The 21806-nt window shown below is 51.1% G+C and overlaps 1 protein-coding gene across 2 annotated transcripts in view; it reads right to left on the bottom strand.

The window, feature by feature from the left end:
- vps45 (vacuolar protein sorting 45 homolog) overlaps window positions 1–17373 on the bottom strand; it is a 30971-nt gene extending 13598 nt beyond the window's left edge. Inside the window, exons 1-14 of one of the 2 annotated variants that reach the window (XM_088905717.1) lie at window positions 17133–17373; window positions 15639–15773; window positions 14862–14922; window positions 14370–14449; window positions 13842–13910; window positions 13446–13583; window positions 11704–11814; window positions 10676–10810; window positions 9049–9162; window positions 7551–7718; window positions 3111–3269; window positions 2258–2365; window positions 1748–1869; window positions 330–461 (exon numbers count right to left, since the gene is read on the bottom strand). In XM_088905717.1, coding sequence (XP_088761843.1) covers window positions 330–461; window positions 1748–1869; window positions 2258–2365; window positions 3111–3269; window positions 7551–7718; window positions 9049–9162; window positions 10676–10810; window positions 11704–11814; window positions 13446–13583; window positions 13842–13910; window positions 14370–14449; window positions 14862–14922; window positions 15639–15773; window positions 17133–17225 — 1625 coding nt within the window. In that variant the 5' untranslated portion in view covers window positions 17226–17373. The remainder of the gene's footprint in view (window positions 1–329; window positions 462–1747; window positions 1870–2257; window positions 2366–3110; window positions 3270–7550; window positions 7719–9048; window positions 9163–10675; window positions 10811–11703; window positions 11815–13445; window positions 13584–13841; window positions 13911–14369; window positions 14450–14861; window positions 14923–15638; window positions 15774–17132) is intronic. The other variant, XM_088905719.1, reaches the window with a different exon arrangement.
- Window positions 17374–21806: the final 4433 nt, after the last annotated feature.

The following is a 21806-nucleotide window of genomic DNA, read 5'->3' as shown; positions in this document are numbered from 1 at the left end:
CTCCAGGGGCGCCGTACAATGGCTGATCCTGCGCTCTGACCCCCAGCTTCTCTCCCTGTCTGTGTGTCTCATGGAGAGCAAGCTGGGGTCTGTGAAAAGACAAATTCCTAATGCAAGAAATTGTACAGGGCCAATAAAGTGATCTGATCTTAACACCACACCCCCACTTGAATCTGAACATCCCAAGAACTACGTCGGATGGGGACAGTCCTGCGGGCCCTGGAACAGGGTAGCCCAGGGTACCCGGGAGCATACACGGGCACCACTCAGGCGAAAGCAACCAAATTACGAGATCCCCCCCTGCGGCCAGCTGCTCGGCGGGGACTCACCTCTTGGTGTTGTGGATGGTGGTGCCCCCCAGCACGACGCGGACCCCCGGGGTGGTGCGGTTCAGGTTGTAGACGGTCAGCGCCTCCTCGTAGGTGGCCCCTCCGATGAGGAAGACGATGATGTCCTGCGGCCTGGACAGGGGAAGACAAGGGGGGGGGGGGTCAGAGTTCAGGGGTCATGCACCCTGTATTGGTGTGCCCCCCACATTGAAGAACCCAACTGAAGGAAACAGTCAAAAAATTAAGTGGTGCCAGGTAATAGAATAAAACCTGGGATTGCCCTCGCAGTGCTGGGGCCCTGGGTTCAATTCCTGGGGTGCTGTCTGTGTGGAGTTTGCATGTTCTCCGCCGGTTTGCGTGGGTTTCCTCCCACAGACTGAAGGCCTGCTGGTGGGTTAACTGGCTTCTGGGAAAACTGGACCCTGGTGTGAATGTGCGTTTGTGTCTGTCTGCCCTGATGGACTGGTGTCCCGTCCAGGGTGTACCCTGCCTTGCGCCCATTCCTTGCCGGGACAGGCTCCGGCTCCCCAGCGACCCTATAGGGGATGAAGTACCGATTTGAACGGTGCGTGGAGGAGACTGGACACCTGCACGGAGCTGCCCTGGCAGGCCGGCACGAGCAGCTGTGTGGGCTGACAGGTGCGTGAGAGGCAGGCTCAGGTTCCGCTGGGCACCGGCCCTCCCTCAGCGCAGCTGTCGCGATTCCCAGCCAGCTGTTACCGCAGCCCTCCCTCCCCCCCCAGCCCAGCCCAGCCCAGCCCTGCCCAGCCCTGCCTGCTATTTAAAACCAGCTCTTACAAAGGTCACAGCCTCTGAACTCGGGCGGCTGAGGCAGACAGGAGTTTTGCCAACTTTCATATGAGGATCATGTTTGTGGTCACGAGAGCCACGATGTATCAGAGAAGCTACCTGTCAAAGGGAATTTTCCCCACTAGAGCAGTGTGCAGACAGAGAGTTCAGGACCCTAAGACCACAAACCTTGCCAGCAAGTTAGAGCAGGAGGCCTTTCCCATAACAATTAACGGAATAGAGCTGAGTCAGCAATTATAAATTTAGACGGAGTGCGCATCTCACAGGTAGCTCAACCAACTCAACTACAACCTGCTTGGTGCCTATAACCCATGAAAAACACGAAACAGAATCACCGATTTCTTTCGAACAGTGGTCTCCTCGAAACCAACTGCTGCTTCAGGACAGAATTTTTTTCCCCCCACTGTTCCTGCATTTAAAAATGAGTGCATGGAATGGAAAGCAAAGCAACCTGTAACAGGGGCCACTTGTCTCTTTTCACCCTGAACGTGTACCCAGCACTCAGGCCGCAGTGGGAGAAAGAGCCAGGAGGGTATAAACCAGCCCGAACAGCACGACACTTCTTGACTGGTGAGCTGCAGCACTGACCAGCCCTGTAGTGGGGTTACCTGTCTCGCAGGGTGCTGGGTCCGAGGTAGGGGTACTGGCTGTCTTTCAGCCTGGCCTTCATCAGCTGGTCCAGGGTCTCCTGCAGCAGAGGCTGGTGTTGGGTGTAGACATTCTCCACCCCCTGTCAGAGGGAGAGGGAGAGAGACAGCTGAGACCCCCCCCCCCAGGTAGGACAAGAGACAGAGGAGCTGACCTATGACCTGATTCGACTGAATCTGCTTCCCAGAGTTGCAAGGCAGCGGTTACAGCAGATTATCACTCACAAACTGAGCGCGGTTCTCGCCCACTAACTGAAACACAGGCGTTCCGAATGATTTTAATCTGCAGTACAGAATTCGCTGCGCCTCGTCAACGAGAGCTGCTTATCAAAGCAGTACGGTTCTCCGCACTGAAAGAATAAGTTGCTCGTGTCCGCCCACTGACGGTCACGTGAAGTTCTCTGTGCCTGCGCTCTGTACTTGTGGGGGGGAGCTGAGCTCTAAGGCAGTGGGGTGCAACGGTCCTCCAACCTTGAGCCCTTTGAAGAACTGCTTGGTGATGGCCACCGCGTCTGTGGGCGTGACGAGGTCACTTCCTCTCACCCTCTTCCCCCCGTACTCCACCACGGACTGCACCATCTGGAAGAGAGCGAGGGGGACCCCGTTAAGTGATGTGCCAGCACACCGGCATGAGGTCTCCCTGGTAGGCCTGCTCACAGGAGCAGACTTCCGTTGGTATTTCACTTGAAATTCCAGTTTTGGCGAATCCTAGCGAAAAATCAAGAACTAATGCCCAGGCGATATTAAAGTGAGCCTGACGAAAGATCAGCAGGACGATGACAAGCCAAGAGGAGGCGGCCCAATCCACTGGGCTCATTTGTTTGTGGACACCTCCGTGTCAAATATCTCATCCAGCGGTTTCTCAAAAGATTCCTGCAAACCGGCTTTAGTCTGAAATTACAGACATCCACCACTCTTTGTGTAAGGAAGTTCCTGCTGCTTCTAGAACAAGTTACACACACTCAGAATTTCTGCTGGCGTCCTCGGGTTCTTGTTTCTACTGCCCACAAGCACAAACCCAACGCAGGAGACAGAAAAACCCAGAACCTTCAATTACTTCTGTTGACAACTCCGATTCAGCAGAGATCTTTGCTTTTCCAAAACGCCAAACACAATCGCACCCAATAACCCCCCACCGCCAGCGGATGGATCTCTGCCAATTGGGGGAATCCCAGGTGCAGCTGTCCCGGCTTTGAACTGGCAACCCCAAGGGGCAGTAAAGCTCAACTGGTGCCCAGGGGCAATGGAGCAATCGGAGGCCACCGCTGCCACACCCCGGTCCCCCCCCCCGGCCAGCCAGGCGGGCGCCCCCTCCCCCTCTCACCTTGCGCAGACGCTCGGAGACGCCCTTCCGGCTCAGGTCCTCCATCAGCCCCGGCAGGTTGTTGCTGCTGTGCCGCTCGTAGCGCAGGGCGTACAGCATCACCAGCCGGGCCGCGTCCAGCTCCGTCACCTTGGGGTGCTGCAGGAGCCGGCGCACATTCTGGGGGGAGGGCGAAATCCAGAAAGAGGGAGGAGGAAAGAGAGGGAGAGGAGTAGGAGGGGAAAGGAGCCGAGGAGAGGCAGGGGGAAGGCAGGAGGAGAAGGAGAGAAACATGGCTTACACCCGCAGACGACAGGCAAGGGTGTCAAACTCAGCTGCTGGTTTTTAGCCCGCCCAGCGCAGTCAATTACACTAGTCACTACCTTAGCCAAGTGGGACTGTCCATTATGTCCCTCGCTGCTGTCCACTCAGAATATTCACTGCTATTCACCTACGAGTCAGCTAGGAGCCGGGCGAGGAGCAGAACAGGTAGGCAGTTCATTCAATCATTAGACCGGCTAAGTCATCAAGTCCTGGGCTGGAACAAAAACCAGTCTGACCCCCTGCTTCTGCTGCTTCACTGGAAAGGGCTTAAGGACGCTGCGCACGATGAAAGGCGCTATACTGAGAGAACCTACCGCTATATCAAAGAGCGGAAGACTGATCACTGCAATTGAAGTCGCCAGCAAACAAGGCCCAGTGATACCATGTGAGCTCCTGTAAATGTACAGACTGCCCAATGCACGGGTACTTCATGGCTCAGTATCTTGTTAGGGCCATTCTTAGTGCCTCTCTGGTGCTGGTTGTGCTGCAGGAGAATGAGAACCCCTGGAAAGCATAAACACTTTAAGCACCGTGCCCACAATCAGTCAAAAGACTTCACTTTTGAGCAGGGGTGCCTTTTGTGAATGTTTTGAAGAACACTGAGCTTTGCACACATCGCTGACTGCTCTGCGCATCCATTCCTTCCGTGATTACTTCTAGCACAGATTTAGACTCTTTTCTTTTCTTAAGGGAAAAAAAACAGGTAAAAAATAAAGTGAAAAGCAATAAACGAGTCTGAGCTCTTTATACGGCTGCTGGTTTTTCTGTTTTTTTTTTCCCCCATGCGTTTCATGTATTTTGTGTTTTGGTTTATGGTTTCATAGTTCTGTTTCGAAGGCCGAAAAGAGTAGGGGTGTTACCCCGGTGTCCTGGCCAAATTCCCCCCTGTCCTTTACCCATCATGGCCTCCTAATAACCCCCCTCTCTGAACTGGCTTCATCTCTCTGCTCTCCTCCCCACTGAGAGCTGGTGTGTGGGGAGCGGACTGGCGCATCATCCAGGTGGGGGATACACACTGGGGGTGCTGGAGGGGATCCCCATGACCTGTAAAGCGCTTTGAGTGGAGTGTCCGGAAAAGCGCTATATAAGTGTAAGCAATTATTATTATTATTATTATTATCAGTCTTGTAGCAATTTTAAAAATGTCTTCAGTACTTTTAAAAAGCACTAAGAGTAAAGCAATTGCTGCATGATGTGCTCCAGTAGGGGACGTCAGGACGTCAGGGTCAGCTGTCCTGGGGGATTTCGGCTCTCTGAAGGGCTCAGTGTTTGAGGACTGAGCAGGAGGCCCGGGGGTGGGGTACAGCAGCAGAATCAGCCTCTTTATTGTGCTGTTTCAGGGATTCTGTCAGCTGCTGGCCCATAACCATCACCTCCCCCTCCGCCTCCCTGCCCCACCCACCCCAGCCCACATCAGGCCAGCAGAGGAGACAGCGTGGCTTGATGACGTGGGGGTCCGGTGTTTAATCACCCCCCAGTCCCGAGACACCGGCCAGCCTCCGGCCTCCGTCTCCCGCCCACTGGCCTCAGGTCACCACCCGCGTCACTCCGGACGTCACCGGCACTGCCCCGCCCTCCCAGTGTCGCCCTGGGGGCGGCGGCCTGCGTCGTGCGTTTTTGTGAATTTTAATCGCCCTCCTCCCCCCCACCCCCAGACGAGTTTTTTTGCCAGGGTTGGATGCCCACTGGAGAAGGAAGGAGTCTCAGTATAAGCCTCTCCTCTACTGTGCCAGCGGGAGGACAGCTGTGGCTCCCCAAGGCCAGATTTTGGGGTTCGTAGGCTCTAGGCACTTTCACTCCAAAATGTGCAAAAAGAGGGGTGAACGCCAACTGAATGCCCTCGATTGACATGATGCCCTGCAAACTATTAGAAGACCAATCAGGAACCACGGCAGCCTTAATTAAACACAGGGACTGTCCTAATGGATGGACAACCTGCAAGCGCTCCCCCTCTTTAGAAGTGGGGGCAGAGGGAGCGGGGCAGGGGGTCCCCCCATCGTACTGTCCGCCCCAGAACGACATCATCGCAGCCATCAGCTGCAGAACTCTCCCAGCCAGCCTGCTGAAGAACACCGCTGCGCTCCTAACGTCCCCCAGTTTGAATGTTTGTAACGGATTGGCGAAATCCTCAAACCCACACGATTGCATTAGAGAAAGGGGGGGTCTCCTTTTTTTTATTCTTTTTATTCCTGGTGGGGTAACCCAGATCCCACCCACACCTGCCGATCTGTCTCTCCCTCCAGCACTGTGTCAGCCCAACTGAGAGCCCAGCTGAGAGTCAGTCATACTCAGGCCTGAGGCGTGCGCCATGTCAACCGCAAGGCAAAAAAACCCCACATCACCTTCCCTTCCCTGTTCCGGGCCCGTCTGCCCTTCGGTGGCGCGGGACGAGCATCACGAGCAGACCCGGTGACGACTGACCGATCGGCCCATGCGTGGCCATTCAGAACCGCCGATAAGCGCACGCCCCCCCTGGCTGCTTCCTGTTCCTGTTTCCCTTCAAGCTGTGATGCACCGCACGGTCTCATCGTGATGAGCTTCCCTAACGAGCACAGAGAGAGCTCTGACCAGCAGTGACGGGGGGGGGTCTGCACTCGAGAGGTGGGGCTGATCAATTCAGGTTAAAGACACTTTGGAGGAAATGGAGGGCCGATCGCTCCCTCCCTAATGTCTGCATTCCGGCTCCTGATCAATGGGCCAGCCTGAGCGTCTGCATTAGTCTAAATGAAGAGGCCGTCAAGCTGCAGTAAAGGGAGTCTGTCCCAGGCCGTCCGGGAAGGAGGAATCCCAGAGCACATCCATCAGGGCACAGACTGACCTCCCTGCCTAAAAGCATTTAAGCTCCAGAGCGTCCTGGCTCTCGGTTTCTCTTTAGAGAAACACAGTTATACTGTACTGTACTGTCCTTCGGATGAGACGTAAAACCGAGGTCCTGACTGTCTGTGGTCATTAAAAACCCCAGGGAATTTCTTGAAAAGAGTAGGGGTGTTAGCCCGGTGCCCTGGCCAAATTTCCCCCTGTCCTTTACCCATCATGGCCTCCTAATAACCCCCCTCTCTGAACTGGTTCATCACTCTGCTCTCCTCCCCACTGAGAGCTGGTGTGTGGGGAGCGGACTGGAGCATCATCCAGGTGGGGCTGCACACTGGTGGTGCTGGAGGGGATCCCCATGACCTGTACAGCGCTTTGAGGGGAGTGTCCAGAAAAGCACTATGTAAGTGTAAGGAAATACTGGCAAAGTACACCCCTGTCTCCTGTCTCAGGGTCAATCGATTTAACTCCTTCAAACCCCAACCCCCTCCTCTTCCTCCTTCTGATCAAGGCCAGATCGTTAAGACACTCTGGCTGTTTCCTTTCCTCCAGCCAGAGACGTGTCTGTGGAGGCGTCCCTCACAAAAGAAGCGCTCGTGAGGGGGTGTCTGTGCAGAGTCGCCTCTGTACAGCGCGTTCTGTAGCCGTGTGACCTGCCCGCACATCTTCTGTACAGCACGCTTGAACACATTCTCCCAAATAAAAAAAAAACCTGAATCTTTGTGTTGTAAATGCTACCAAACGCGTTCCTGAAATGTGAAAGCTCTTATCTTTTTAAAAACCCCAGCGTGGCTGTAGTGTGATCACACTGAGGTCAATATCGGGATCCCGTGAGACACTGTCTTCCCCACAATTTACTGTGGCGATTGACTTTGGAGAGGGAAAGCAAAGAGTTAAAATTCCAAAGCTGTGTTAACAGGAAAAAAAAAAATAAAATAAAGTATAACTTTTATCCTTAACCCTCCATTCTAACTTTGTTTAACCACTATGCGATGATGGCTTTGGTTTTAAAGTATGTGCACTCCTAGCTCCTCTTCCAAAAGCAGTACAACCTTCTGTTTCGATCTGTTCAAATGCAGGATTCTACCTGGGTGTATCTGGACCCAAATATGAACTTTGAATAGCGTCTCCTATTGTTCTTGTATTAAGGATGCATGGGTGAGCGACTGGGTTAGTGGGCGTGGCCTGTCGCCGCGGGCGAGGGAACGGGCGGGCGTGGCCTGTCGCCGCGGGCGAGGGAACGGGCGGGCGTGGCCTGTCGCCGCCGGTGGGCGTGGCCTGTCGCTGCAGGGAGCAGGAGGGCAGGCAGGGGGTGCCCACACTGACCTGGTGCGCGCTGGAGTGGTCGTTCTGGCAGGCCAGCTCCTGTTCCACCTCCGACACCTCCATCAGGTGCCTCTCGCTGACCAGGCGCGACAGCTCCCCCACCACGGTCACGTGCTTCGACACCGTGCCGGACATCTTCTTGAACTGCGGGTAGTTATCCACGAAGGCCTGGACAGGGAGGCAAGAATTAGCCCGCTCCATTTCAGAACCCCCGTTTCCAGCCAGGGACCCCTAAATCCATCTGTCTAGCGCATCTCCACGAAGAGAGACAGGAGATGGGACAATAAGGGACAGGAATAATTCCTTGTCCAAACGACTTTAGAAAAATTAAATAGGGATAATGTCCAACATTAGGAGGCGGGGAAAAAAAACACCCTGTCTCAGAAAGCAAAAAACACAGAAAGTGTTCACCTACCAGCAAAATCCCAGTAATATTTTTCCCACTACTTTACAAAACCCTCTGCATTTCCTTCAAGGTAAAGAGAAGCTAATGTCACACAGACCCAAGATGATCCCCTAAGTAAACTCATTCGGTCAGTCAATCCATGCTATTTCTAGAAGAGCTTGTGAGACAGGGGTCCTCGAGTGGGCTGGGGTCTCGGCTGCTCCTCCAGGTCTCTTCAAAGCAGCAGCACCCGACAGGCCCCGGCGCTGCGAGGCAGTGACACTAACCACTGTGCCGCCCTCACCGGTCCCAATTTAGCAGAAATTACTCATCGCTCTTTTTTTAGCATGATGTACCATAATTATCTTAAATACCGTTACTGTGATTACTGTACGCCACATACACCTCCATCCTGCTGAAAGGGACGGTGCTGGGGTGTCTTCTGTGAGAGAGGACCGAAATAAACGAGCGATCACACGAAAGGCAAGGTGCACAGGCCCCAGCACACGCACACACCCTGTCTGAGGGGAAGCAGACTGCCTGGTAAGGAGACCAGCAGTGTGTCGGGGTTTCAAACTGTCGGAACGGCCCAGAAGCCAGTTAAAAAGACTTCCAAGAATAAAGGAACTGCTGCTCTTCAAGGACATTAACATCTCAGAACTGGGGGCACTTCTTTGAGCAAAGGGTTGTGGGAGCGTGGAACAAGCTGCCCAGCCATGTTGCGATCGGAAGAGACACTGGAGCATTCTTTTAATTTGTCTCCATCTAGTGGACTTCTGGTGGGTGAACGTTGAAACGAGATGCACAACATTATTTTCAATACAACGGGAAAACTATTTATTAAAATGATGAAGAACGAGTCCAGAGCTCACCCCCACTCACCCCCCTCATCCCCCCAGTCCAGAGCTCACTCCTCTCACCCCCCCAGTCCAGAGCTCACCCCACAGTCCAGAGCTCACTCCTCTCACCCCCCAGTGCAGAGCTCACTCCTCTCACCCCCCAGTGCAGAGCTCATTCTTCTCACCCCCCCAGTCCAGAGCTCACTCCTCTCACCCCCCTAGTCCAGAGCTCACTCCCACACACCCCCCCCAGTCCAGAGCTCACTCCTCTCACCTTCATGTCTGCGATGGACTCCAGCTTCTGCTGTCCTTTGGGCTTCTTCTTCTGGAAGTCCTCCATCAGGTTCTTGATGTTGGTGCCGATCTCTCCGAAATTCAGGTACAGGTTCTGCGGGGGGGACAGAGGGCGGCATGAGTCAACCTCAGGAGCACAGCAGGGATCTCCCCGGTCTTTCTGATCCCGAGATCTTCGACCAGTAACCCCGCCAGATTTCCACAGACACAAAAACTGCCAGCTAAGCCATAAAACCTAAACTATATTACACAGCTAACTCTCTTACCTCGGGTCACTGGATGTGGACCAAATCAAACGAGCACCAAACAGAGTCCTCTGTTCACTCAGACTCCCTATACAGGTCACTAGTAACACATGAAGCTCTAATAACAATTAATGGGGGTGAATGCTTTTTCACTGTGTGTGTATATACACACACAAACACAAAATGCAGACGCAGCACTACCAAAAAGGCTCGGTGTGTCTTGTCAATGAAGTCTGTTGGACAAACCATGCCGGACAATTTCAGGCCATGAAATACAAAATCCAAGCAAAGGCATATCAAGATGTAATGCTAGGAGCTAGGGGGAACATATCGATGACCAGACGATAAGGAGGACGTGGCTGCCCTTGCACCAGCTGAAACCAGGGCACTGAGGCCCATCCTGGGCCCTTACAGACGCTGCCACCCAGACAGAGTGGTCAAGGACCCCGAATCTCTTCAGTGCCGAGCAGAGGAGACTGTGGGAACCCCGACAGTCAACCCCGAGGACCAGCCATGGGACGGTGACGCCGGGACACAGGGGAAACGCAGTGGGTGTAAGGCTAGGATGGGAGACGGGCATGGTGCCCGCAACACACTGCCAGCCCACATGGTCCAGGCAGATTCCTCGGGATCCTTCTGGGTTCAGCCGAATGAGAAAGAGGGGCACAACAGTCACCTCTCATCCCCTGCACCCCAATTCTGACACAATTAAAGCACTGTGACCTGGTCACGGGGAGACTCTGAATTGCCACCATCTGCTCCTTCCTGCTTGTTCCAGATGCTCACCCCAGTCTGGGGCCACACTGCCAGACTTCAATTAAAAATAATCAAGACCAGGACACGCGGTCATAACCGCTGAACTGCTATCCGGGAAAATCATGCTAGAACTGCTTCATGGATCCCTCGGAAACATGAATTTCAAATGTGAAATGACATCGGAACATAGGTAGCAGCGTGCATCTTATCTAGCAGTACAGCAGGGCAGAAGGTGAACAAATTGAATCAACCGCCCGAGCAGCTAATGAAGTGCTGCCATCTAGTGGCCACAGGTGGAGATCATTAATGCAAAACACATGGTGCACACAAGTGAGTGACATTTTCTCACTTTTGGCATAGGTTCGAGTACACGTGTGTGATGGCAGTATAGACTAACCACAGGTGCAGACATGCAATAGTGTGCCGAGCTTGCTAACAGTGGCAGTCAGTGCATCTGATAAGCTTGTTAGCTGGTAGCGAAGATTTTAATCGACAAACACGCCAGGGCACCAGCGTCCAGCAACATGGCTGGGCTGGGATACCCTGTTCCAGGCTCCCACCACCCCTTTGTGTAAAGATCCCCAGCCTGCAGGGCAGGGCACGCACGTTGGCGTAGAACTCGTCACTCTCTGCAGACAGCACCACCTCCCGCAGGTCCTTGCTGATGCCCGGCACGCGGGACAGGTCGATGCGGTTGTTGTTGAGACCCAGGAGCTCGTGGACCATGGCCTGGTACGTCCACTGAGGAGGCCGAACGAAAAAAAAAAACACGTCAATTACCCAGAACCCCCACCAACTCTCACAGACGCTCCCACAGCAGCTTCACCTGCCCCCAAAGTCCCTGACGATCGTCTGTAATTAGGGATGCATGACCATCACTAATTGTTAAAGTACTTATTTGGCTGATACTTTCTTTACCTATTTCTGCAGCTGGGTATTTCACTGGCGCAATTCAGGTGAAGTGCCTTTCTCAAGGGCACAACAGCTGTGTCTCACCTCGGACTGGAACCCACAACCTCCCGGCTGCCAGTCCAGAACCCTGATCCACTGCGCCAAACTGCTGCCCCAATCATTGCTAAACATGCCTGAAAGCCTATACGGATCACAGAGAACTACTCGCTCGGTCACTGGGCTGAGAAAATTTGCTTGGTTCTGCTGAAGATGCAGTTGACTGTATAAAACCTACTACAGTTAATTAAGCCAAATTGCCCAACCTATTGATAAAACTTTGCTGCCACCTAGTGGCCATATTGAATTATCAACCCATTTTCTAACCGCTTTATGCAGCTCAGGGTCACAGAGGAACCTGAGCCTGTCCCCTAAAGCGACAGCACAAAGCAGGATACACCTACACAGGGCACACAGACACACGCTCTCACACCAGGGCCAGTTTTCCCAGAAGCCACTTTAACCCACCAGCATGTCTTTGGACTGTGGGAGGAAGCCGGAACATCTAGAGGAAATCCACACTAACAGGGCAGAACATACAGAGGCCACACAGGCAGCACCCCAGGACCACAGCGCTACGAGGTAGCAGTGCTAACCACCGTGCCCACAAGCTGTGCCACATGGATAATATTTTTGCAATATGGGGAATGGGAGGGGGCAGGGAGGGGCATGGCACTGGTGCTCACCTGGCTCAGCAGGGGCGTGATGGCGTCGTCGCTGCGGTCCAGGATGAGCAGTAGTGGGGGCACCTCCGTCTTCCTGAAGTCAAACAGCTCGTACTCCTTGGTGATGATTTGCTGTGGAGGGGAGAGGGACAGGCTAGCACAAAGAGGCAGGTTGGGGAAACTGCTGACAAATGGGAGACACCCTGGCCCACTGACGGGTGCTAGGAACTGGACCTAGGAACCAGCTAACAAAACTCCTGTGTTATTAACAAAACCATGCTACTCTGACTCTCACAGGAGGGCAGGTCTCTGATTGTAGAGCTCTGTATGATCAGGCCAAGACCCTTCCAGTGAACAGAAACAGACTCACTTACAAAATTACGGCTCAGGTACAATATCTGGGTGCTGCGGGATTGAGTGGCTCAACTTAAAGACTCAGACTGGAGTGCAGATTGTGACTTATTAATAAGACTTCATGACACTGCCCAGATCCGAACCTGTGATCTCTAGATCAGAAGATCTCCAGACTCAAGAAGTGAGGATTCCATTACAAACTAATACACAGCTAACAAAGTGTTCCTCAGTCCTTGTCCTGGAGAGCCCTTGTGTCTGCTGGTTTTGGTATCAATTGAGCCCTTAATCCCCAGTGCTAAATGGTGCCTTGTAACTGACTTCCTTGCAGGTTTAGACTTTTTTTCCCAGCACTCAGTCCTTAGTTTAAAACAATACACTGAAGTGCATTAATACAAACTTCAGCACACAACGTAATACATGCTAACCTCAACTTGCTCCCTTACTTGACTCAACGGCTCAAAAGAGGTCAGTTGATGATGGATAGGTGCAGGTGGAGATGACACTGCACAGGGTCCCGCCCCCAGTGGGGACGGCACCACGACAGACCCCGCCCCCAGTGGGGCCGGCACCACGACAGGCCCCGCCCCCAGTGGGGCCGGCACCACGACAGGCCCCGCCCCCAGTGGGGCCGGCACCACGACAGGCCCCGCCCCCAGTGGGGACGGCACCACGACAGACCCCGCCCCCAGTGGGGACGGCACTATGACAGACCCTGCCCCCAGTGGGGACGGCACCATGACCGGCCCCGCCCATAAGTGGGAATGGCCCCCAGCAAGTGACTTTTTACTTTGGCTTCAGTTGATTATATTTCAGTTCACACACCTGAGTGAGAGCAGTCCTAAAACTAGCTAATTAGCATAGGGTTCATACCAATTACACATCCTATCCTGATTGCAAGGCATGTAAATTTAAAGAGCTTTTTAATTTAAAAAAAGCCTCAGACAGAAAAATGAAATCAACAACGTGATTGGCGCAAAAATCAGCAGATTCAGGGGTCACCCAGGACCAGGGCTGACTTCCTTTTAAACCCACTTACCCAGCTGGGTATTTTACTGAGGAATCTGGGTGAAGTTGTGTTGCAGGTTTCACTTTCCAGTTATGATTCCAGAGTGCTAATCACTGCGCCACACAGCTGCCCTGTTAATGGTATTTTATGTTGTATACAGAATAAAAAAAAAAGTCTAAAAAGTTGTGCACTTGGACATGCAGCTAACAAAACTCACTCGTTTCTGCTGAAGACGCAGTTAACAGTACAAGAAGAGAGGTGAATTAAATGAACTGGCCAAGCTATCGCTCAAGCTCTGCTGCCACCTAGTGGGCACCTGCGAAGAAGCAGCCATTGCCCAATCTCCGCACTGCTGCTCCGGGCGCCAGACCGGGATGCGGATGGGGGCGCGGCGGGCACCCACCTTGACGCTCTCGGCCAGCCTCTTGGCCATGTCGGAGGACAGCTGGTAGCGGATCATGGGGCACTTCTTCAAGGCCAGGAGGACGGAGGTCAGGCCCTGCGTGGTGCGGGCCAGCACGGCGGGCTCCCAGCTCCGGCCCTGCGGGATAAATAATTACAGATCTGGTTGGTAGGCACATCTTTACACAAAGGGTTGCGGGGGTCTGGAACAGCCATGCAGCTGAGGTGGCTTCCCCGTGTTCCTTCTGGAAAGCGGACAGATGAGAAGAGGAGGAACTCTTAGCAGCCCCACACTCCAGTATCCAGAGGCTTACAAAGAGCTTTATCAGCCTTGGCTACAGTGAACCTGCCTCAGGCAGACCTCGACATGCACGGGGGTTAAATACACATGCCTTACCCGTGCACAGCCCAGGAGATTGAGGGAGAAGAGATGAGGGTTCACAGCGATGAAGTCTCCGTAGAACTCCTGCAATTATATAAGGCTATAAGGCTCTGCATGGCTTGGCACCTCAGTACCTGTCTGAGCTACTATCATCCTACTCCCCAGCTCTCACCCTTCGCTCTTCCAATTCTGGTCTCCCAACTGTTACCCAAGCCCATCTACGCTCTATGGGCGACAGGGCCTGGAACTGGAACTCTCTCCCCAAGGATATCAGAGCCGCCTTCCCTGAGCTCCTTCGAATCCAGACTCAAAACCTTCTTCTTTAGAAGAGCCTTTACTGAACTGGTTCCGTTCTTTACCTCTCTGCTCCTACTACACTTCGTACCCCCATCCACGGTCTCCTCTGTGTATTGTAATTGAACTCAGAGGGGAAAAAGGCTTGAAAAGGGCCCGCAGACCCAACACCCACGCGCTCTAGCTCGAGATGAGTGCAGATTCCCTGGCTCTGTTTCCCCTCCACTCAGAAACAGGAAGCCCGCTCACCTGCACCTCGGCCACGACCTCCTGCTCGTCGGCCTCCGCCAGAGCCTTCACCTCGCTCTTGCTGATCACGTTGCTGAAGACTGCAAGACAGCGGCACGACACGGGATCAGCTCCGTGGTAACGGGGGCGGGGGGGGGGGACGTTACACTCCAAGAGTCAACTCCAAAACACCGGCCCAGTCACAACTTTAGAAAACGGTCCTTTGCACAGGAGCGACCCATCCTGCACAAAGCAGTGGGGAATGAGAGGCCCAGCAGGTGGGGCGCAAGGATTCCTGACGTTGGTAAAGTAGTAGCAGACCAGGCCTTTTCCTCAGGATTTCCTTCTGAGTGGCTTCAAACCGAGTTACGGTAAAGCAAGAGGGCCAGGGACATATTATCAAGGCAAACAGACTTTAATACTTAACATTTGACTACATGGTAGGCCTTCAGTGCTCCTGCTCTACAGGACGTCAGCAGAGAGCCCTGCTTCCTGGTTCCGATCAGTACTCACAGATGAAGTAGACGCTATACTTGGGCCGGTGGAGCTCCTGGATCAGGTGTTCGATGTTCTCCTGGAAAACACACACAGAGTCCTGCCAGGTGTGCAACTGATCAGGACCTAAAAAAAGATGCCGCAGATCTGACCTCTCATTGAAATTCCAGCTCTGATCTCAGCGGATTGAACCAGAGGGGTCCTGCAGCCCTTCCCTAACAGCAGTTCCAACTCTGGAAGAGCATCCGAACAGCACGACTGCCTCTCACAAAACTGTACAATTCTGAGCTCCCCAGCTGTGTAGCTGCAGATCATTCATCTCTCAGTGCCTCTCTTGGCATTGCTCCGATAAGCACGAGTCACTGTAGCACCCTTCACCCTGGCTCTTATCAAATACAGCTGTATAAAATCAGAGCGTCTGTCTGCGAGGTGCACAGGGTCAGGCAGAAGCACCCAGAGCACAATCATCAGTGCAGGCTGGGGTTGTGCGTCCTGCTACTTTTTGTGCTATGAAGGCAAGAAGCAACAAAACACAGCTCTCAGCCCACGAGAGAGCAGTTTGATGGATGTGTGCACTACAGCTGAGGCTACCCGGTTTGCAGTGCAGATCGCACTGTGAAGAACCGGCAGCAGTCCAACCTTTAAAACTCTTCCAAGCACACCGGGGCAGCCGAAACCAAATTTCCCCCAAACTGATAATTTTGAACCAGGGCAGCCTGAATAACCGAATCAGGTGGGTAGCTGCCCCACAGGGACCGTCATGCCCGGAGAGACTCTCCCAGCGCAGGACCGTACCTTGGTTGGCCGGAGGAAGCAGATCGCCTTCAGGTGCTTCATGTTCTCCCTGTTCTGCGAGTCGATCCGCTCGAAGAGGTAGACCTCCTTCTGCAGGATCTCCGACTGCATGTACACCACGCTCACGATGCTGGTCTGCAGAGAGGGAGGCAGTGAGGACGCCTCCCGAACCCTCCCGAACAGGAGAGCTGCGGCAGGTGTCTTACAGAAACACGCACAGCGACGCGGCTCGCGGAAATTTGATGGTCCGTCAAGACGAATTGCTCTGCCGCCAATTCACAAACTCCAGGTCCGGATCCAACGCAGGAGCAACTCCATAAAACAGACGAACGCAAAACAATCTGATACATGCTAAGCACATGCAGCACATTAGGGATGAGTTCAGTTTGGGGGTTTTTATTCACTGCGATTTAAGTGGATGAAATGAAAAACACAGAGGCGATGTGGTTAGCACTGCTGTCTCGCAGCTTAGCGGCCCTGGGTGCAATTTCAGACCCGGGGTGCTGTCTGTGTGGAGTTTGCATGTTGTCTCTGGTCGCATGGGTTTCCTCCAGTTTCCTTCCACGATCCAAAGACTTGCTGGGAGGTGAACTGACTTCTGGTGTGTGTGCCCTGTGTTGGTCTGGCATCGCGCGACCCTTTATGAGCTAGCGGTCAGAAAATGGGCGAATAGATTGAATCCATACTCAGCAAGTGGCTCTCATCATGAAGTTTAATTTGTTCCATTTATAGCAGAGGTCTCCAAATCCTGTTTTTTTTATTTTATCATCAATCAACAGCTCTCACCCGTCACCCACAATCCAAACTGGCTCCTGTTCCTTAATGCTTCATCCTAAACTCACGCAAGACTGCAAGGACAGTAACATGGCTGTTCTGGCCATCTGACATCTAACAAAACAGCACAACAAAACTAACAATTTAACCTCGGGCGGTTTACGGATGGATGCAGCTTTTAGGTATCCCATAGGACCTGTCTCATCTCGCGATCAACTGCTCCGGGCCCTAAAATAAAGATTACTGACTGTAACACCAGCATATTGTGACACAGCGGCGTTAATTAGGTTAATTACTCCTCATAGTGCAGACATGACCTGGTACAAAGAAGTTATGAACAAATCTGACCAGAAAACACGAAATATCGAAGAGTCCTTATCACCAAAGTTTCAGACTCCTACAGCCTTAACTGGTCACAGTAAACGTACAAAAGCCACTGAAAAAGACACCTATAAGCCTATAGCTCGCCAGGTTTTGCGCATGGTTTTGAGTGGACAGGTCGTGTAGCGTTTCGGTATTAGCGATCTTTCCCCCTAGAGCCCCTGAATTTGACTTCTAAGAAAAAAACACTAAGAAGCCACAGACCAGTATGTGCTAAACACACCCCAGCGCTTTATTCTTTCTCTGAAGATACTGCCCTTGTCTGAGATCCAGCAGGTATTTGATCTGGGACTAACGAGCAGGGAACTGCTGTTTCCCAATAAGAGGACGGACACCTACCGTCTCCTTGTCCATCAGAAGCACCTTCATGCCCGGGCCGCTGCTCTCGATCATCTTGGAGATGTACTGCTTCACAGCCAGTGTCACGTTCATTTTTGAGGCAGTTTTATTCTTCTTATAAATAAATCGAAAGAGATTTTACTTTGACGACAAGCTGCTAGTTAGATGCGCCGATGGCTCATAAGGCAGATCACTTCAAATCGAAGAAGGACTCATCGGTCCGGCGTAGCAGTCATCCAAAACAAACCAGCTGTGTTGCGGCTTTGACCCCGGAAGAGCATAGTCTTCCGGTTTCCGTGGTCTGGCGGCATGCTGGGGTTTGTAGTCCGAGTTCGTACGCCGCTCAGTCCAGCTAGATAAAATAAAGTATATAAATGAATTGATAGATTTATTAATGAAATCATACACTGAAGTCTGAATTCTAACGTTTTAACTGGATCCACAGCATTGAAAGAAATTCCCAGTTTTAAGCAGATTGCTTATTTTTTATTGTAATGTTTTAATCACCCTTTCTTAATCGGATGGTATTTCCCCGGATTTTTCTCTCGGTTCAAAATGACGGTAAAGAGAATATTTTCACTGGTAATGTCAATTATTAATGAAAATCAAAATGGCATAAAATAAACATACCAAAGGTTACCTAAGAGAATACAAATCTGCCCCGTTTGACATATAACTCTAACACAAATTAATTTGGGTGGCACGGTGGCTCGGGTGCTGTCTGATTGTCAGTTTCGAGTATGTTTCTTCTCCCTGTGTTCACATGGGTTTCGTCCCACAGTTTAAGGACTTGCTGTTAAGTTAATTGGCTTCTGGGAAAACTGGCCCTGGTGTGAGTGTGTGTTTCTGTGTGTCTGTGTGTGCCCTGTGATGGACTTCTGTCCTGCCCTGCCTTGCACCTGTTGCTTGCAAGGATAGGCTCTGACTGCCTGCAACCCTGAACTGGATAAGCAGTTATTAAAGGGGATGTGGTGATGTGATGTGAATCGGTGTCTCTTTGTGTGGATTAACTCGTGAGTTTTTTCCTTCTCACTCAGTTCCTCACAAACACAACTCCTTTCTCACTACTACTGGTCTGAAAGGGACTGAGTGTCAATTGCACAGTGTGAACGGCGTCTTCTTGCACAGAGATTTCACATGCAGGGGAAGGAAGGTGAGGGCATATGTTACTGTATGAGCCATTTTCCCTAAGACTCCAGGATAGGAGTGTTCACATTACTCCTATCCTGGAGTCCTTGCACTGGCTTCCTGTCAAATTTCGTGTGGACTTTAAAATCCTCATGCTCACCTATAAGGCTCTGCATGGCTTGGCACCTCAGTACCTGTCTGAACTATTATCACCCTACTCCCCACCTCGCAACCTTCGCTCTTCAAATTCTGGTCTACACTCTATTGGTGACAGACCCTTTTCCTGTTATGCCCCCAAGCTCTGGAACTCTCTCCCCAAGGATATCAGAGAGTCACCTTCTCTGAACTCCTTCAAATCCAGACTCACAGCCTTCTTCTTTAGAAGAGCCTTAACTGAACTGGTTCCGTTCTTCACCCCTCTGCTCCTATTATACCTGGTACCACCATCTACTGTCTCCTCTGTATATTGTAATTGTGTTTTATCTTCTGTATTCTTCTAATTTATTGTTGTTGTCATTCTGTAAAGCACTTTGAAAAACCACCTTTAAAGGTGCTATATAAAATAAAGTTTATTATTATTAAGACAATGCGACATTGTGTCATATCTTATTTCTATTTTACAGTTCATACATTTTAAAAATGTAAATGGCCTCATTTACAATTTGTCTGCTAGACAAAGCAAACAATCCCACCAGGGTCAACCTGGAATCCTGCTGAACAGATCCAACAGCTCCCCATGTCATAGAGAATGTCATACATGTCTCCTCTAATTTTAATCATATCAAATACCATACAAACACTAAGACACTGTAGCCGGTAAATATACCCATGCATCAGAGTGGATAAGTACCTCTATAACAATTGCATATATGAATATGACATCTTTTTCGATTCATGACAGTGAGCCCATACAAGTACTTACAGGAGGATCCACAATTATCCACAAGGAACAGAATACTGGGAGGCAAGGGCGTGCAGTGGTCAGCATTGCTGCCTCTCAGCTCTGGGGTCCTGGGATCAATTCCAGCTCTGGGGTGCTGTCTGTGGGGAGTCTGTATGTTCTCCCTGTGTTTGCATGGGTGTTCGCTGAAAAATTGCCCCTGGTGTGAGTGTGTGTGTATCTGCCCTACCATGGACTGGTGTCCTGATCAGAGTGTACCCTGCTCTGCGCCCACTGCTTCTTGGCATAGGCTCTTGCTCTACCCCCACCCCCTGACCCTGAATTGGGAAAAGCAGTTAGAAAACAGAGGGGTGGGTGGTATTAATTAATGGCTGCTGGTGTTTGTATATCACTTTCGATTCCAAAGCACTCCAAAGTCCCTTTACACAGAGGAGGGGACCCGCTGCACTCACCACGGACGTGCACCCCCATTGCACAGGAGATCCAGCAGAGAAGTGAGCGCTGACCAGTGGTGGCCAGCTGTAGGGTCTCAGCTGGCCTGTCACTGGAGGTCATTAAGGCCTTTGTTGTCTGTGCACAGGTTCACACATGTGGTGCATTGGAGCCTTGATTGAGTAATTGATTAGATAATTGGGTGAAAGAATGAGAGCCACATGCTCACATGGGGTTAATTTAGACTAGCGTGGTATATAAAGGGACTCTCGGGGGCTGGGAGGGGAGGAGTTGATGTTGGTTTGGAGTAGTTTGTTTGGTTTTGGTAGATGAACATTTCCTCATACAAAGCCTTGCTGTCTGTTGTGACTTCATGTGCTCAGAATGCATGAATGGAGGTAGGCCTGTCCTGTTACTTCACTAGTGGAGGGGGAACTTCTGGGAGAGCAGACTTGCCCAAGTTCAGAGGGGGAAAGAGCTGGGACACCAGGGTAATGCCCCAGCTCTTACAGGTGGTCCCTCAGGAGATGAACACTCAGCAACTTGGTGCAGCTCCTATAGGACAGTGTCTCTGGTCACCATACTGGAGCATTGATGTATGAATCCTCATTCAGAGGAAGTGTTGCCTACTGGTCAACGTTCCCTCTAATTTTTAATGGCCTATGTGTGCAAAAATTGAGTTGTGCAATTTTTTTCCCCCCGGTGACAGACTTGTGCACATTAAATTTAGTGTACATTAACAATTTCAGGTTTATGATTTTACATAGTCATTCTCGCAGGAGCATAGAGATCCAAAAGACCGGGACAGCAGCTCCACGAGCCTGGTCATAGAGACTGAGTGTGAGCAGGGAGGTACGAGACCACGAGAGCCTAGATATCGATGATTGAGTAGTGATAATGCACACAGCCACGTTGGGCCTCTCGCAGCCAGTCTCATGTGGTCAACTAAGCATTTTTCAATTGACTGCTTTATATCTCTTTTTGGAGTTTAATTTTTGGTGAGGTTCGATTTCCTGTGTGTTGATTTCATGAACTGTGTGCATATGCATGTGCACAGCTTAGAGGGACCATTGCCACATAAAATACTATATGTATATGCTTTAAAAATGTTCAAGTTAACTTGGTGACACCTTTTTCAAGGGTGTGTTATGTAATTCTTTCATGGAAAGGTGATATCCCAGATCACTTTCTGATGGAGAAAATGTTTAAAATGGACTCATGAGTCTTCCTGGGCGTCACTCATTTTTCTCTTGATGCATAACTTCTTATTTTAATCACCTTTTTTGATTTGCTGAACATTCTAAATGTGGGGAACGGGTGAAGTGTTCAGTAGGAAGACGTAAGCAAAATCTTCTGTACAGATTTGTTGATGCGACATTCAGGAAATGGGCACAAAGCTGACCCCTCTCATAAGTGTCCCTCTCATGGGATTTTCACAACAGAAGGGTCAAAACTGCCTTCAAGCTCCTGTCGAGTTCATGGTTGGTATACATCTATGGACAATGGGGACCTTAAGGTAAAACACCAAGGATGTGCTGAAATTACTCCAGGATAACACTGTTGCTCCCCCAAGTCCTAAAGACCAGGAGCAACTCCAGTGTGCTCCATTAGACAGCTGATTTGTTGGATTAAGTAATTTTAGTGTTTTTTTTTTTGTCCTAAACAGTCTCAGACCCAGTTCCACGTGGGTGTGGCATTATCCTTTCTTTGTTCTAATCCCACTTTCATGTAGTTTAACAAATTAGTGCCAGCGTGATCAACTTCTAACCAGGTGATCTAAGAAGTAACTGTACTTTTAATGCAGTGAAGGTCTAATGTACTCAACTGTAAGTTAGTTTTTTTAAGCATCTTTAAAATTTGGTGAATTGTTTCCTATTGGATTAGGGGTTTTAAACGCTGAACTAAGCCCTTTTCAGGCTTCAGGGGCCGGAGGTTGAATTGAACCTCCGGCCCCTGAAGTCCTACAGGGGACTTGATTCTTTGCCTGGTGTTGCCACTCAGCTGTTGGGTGACCTCGACTGCTCAAGCGAGGAGAGCCCTGCAGGACAGGGGCAGCAGACGCCTGCTTTCGAGATGCCTTAATATGCACAGATTTCTAAACAGACATCCATATCGAACACAAGGAACAAGTAAAGGTTTATTTAATGCTGAGAAGAGACACTGTGGAGCCTTCTTGCGGTGTTGTGCAATCTGTACAGGCAATGATGCACATC

Source organism: Atractosteus spatula, chromosome 25 (genome assembly GCF_055471065.1).
Source record: "Atractosteus spatula isolate fAtrSpa1 chromosome 25, fAtrSpa1.hap1, whole genome shotgun sequence".
NCBI lineage: Eukaryota > Metazoa > Chordata > Actinopteri > Semionotiformes > Lepisosteidae > Atractosteus > Atractosteus spatula.
This window is presented reverse-complemented; position numbering and strand designations above follow the sequence as displayed.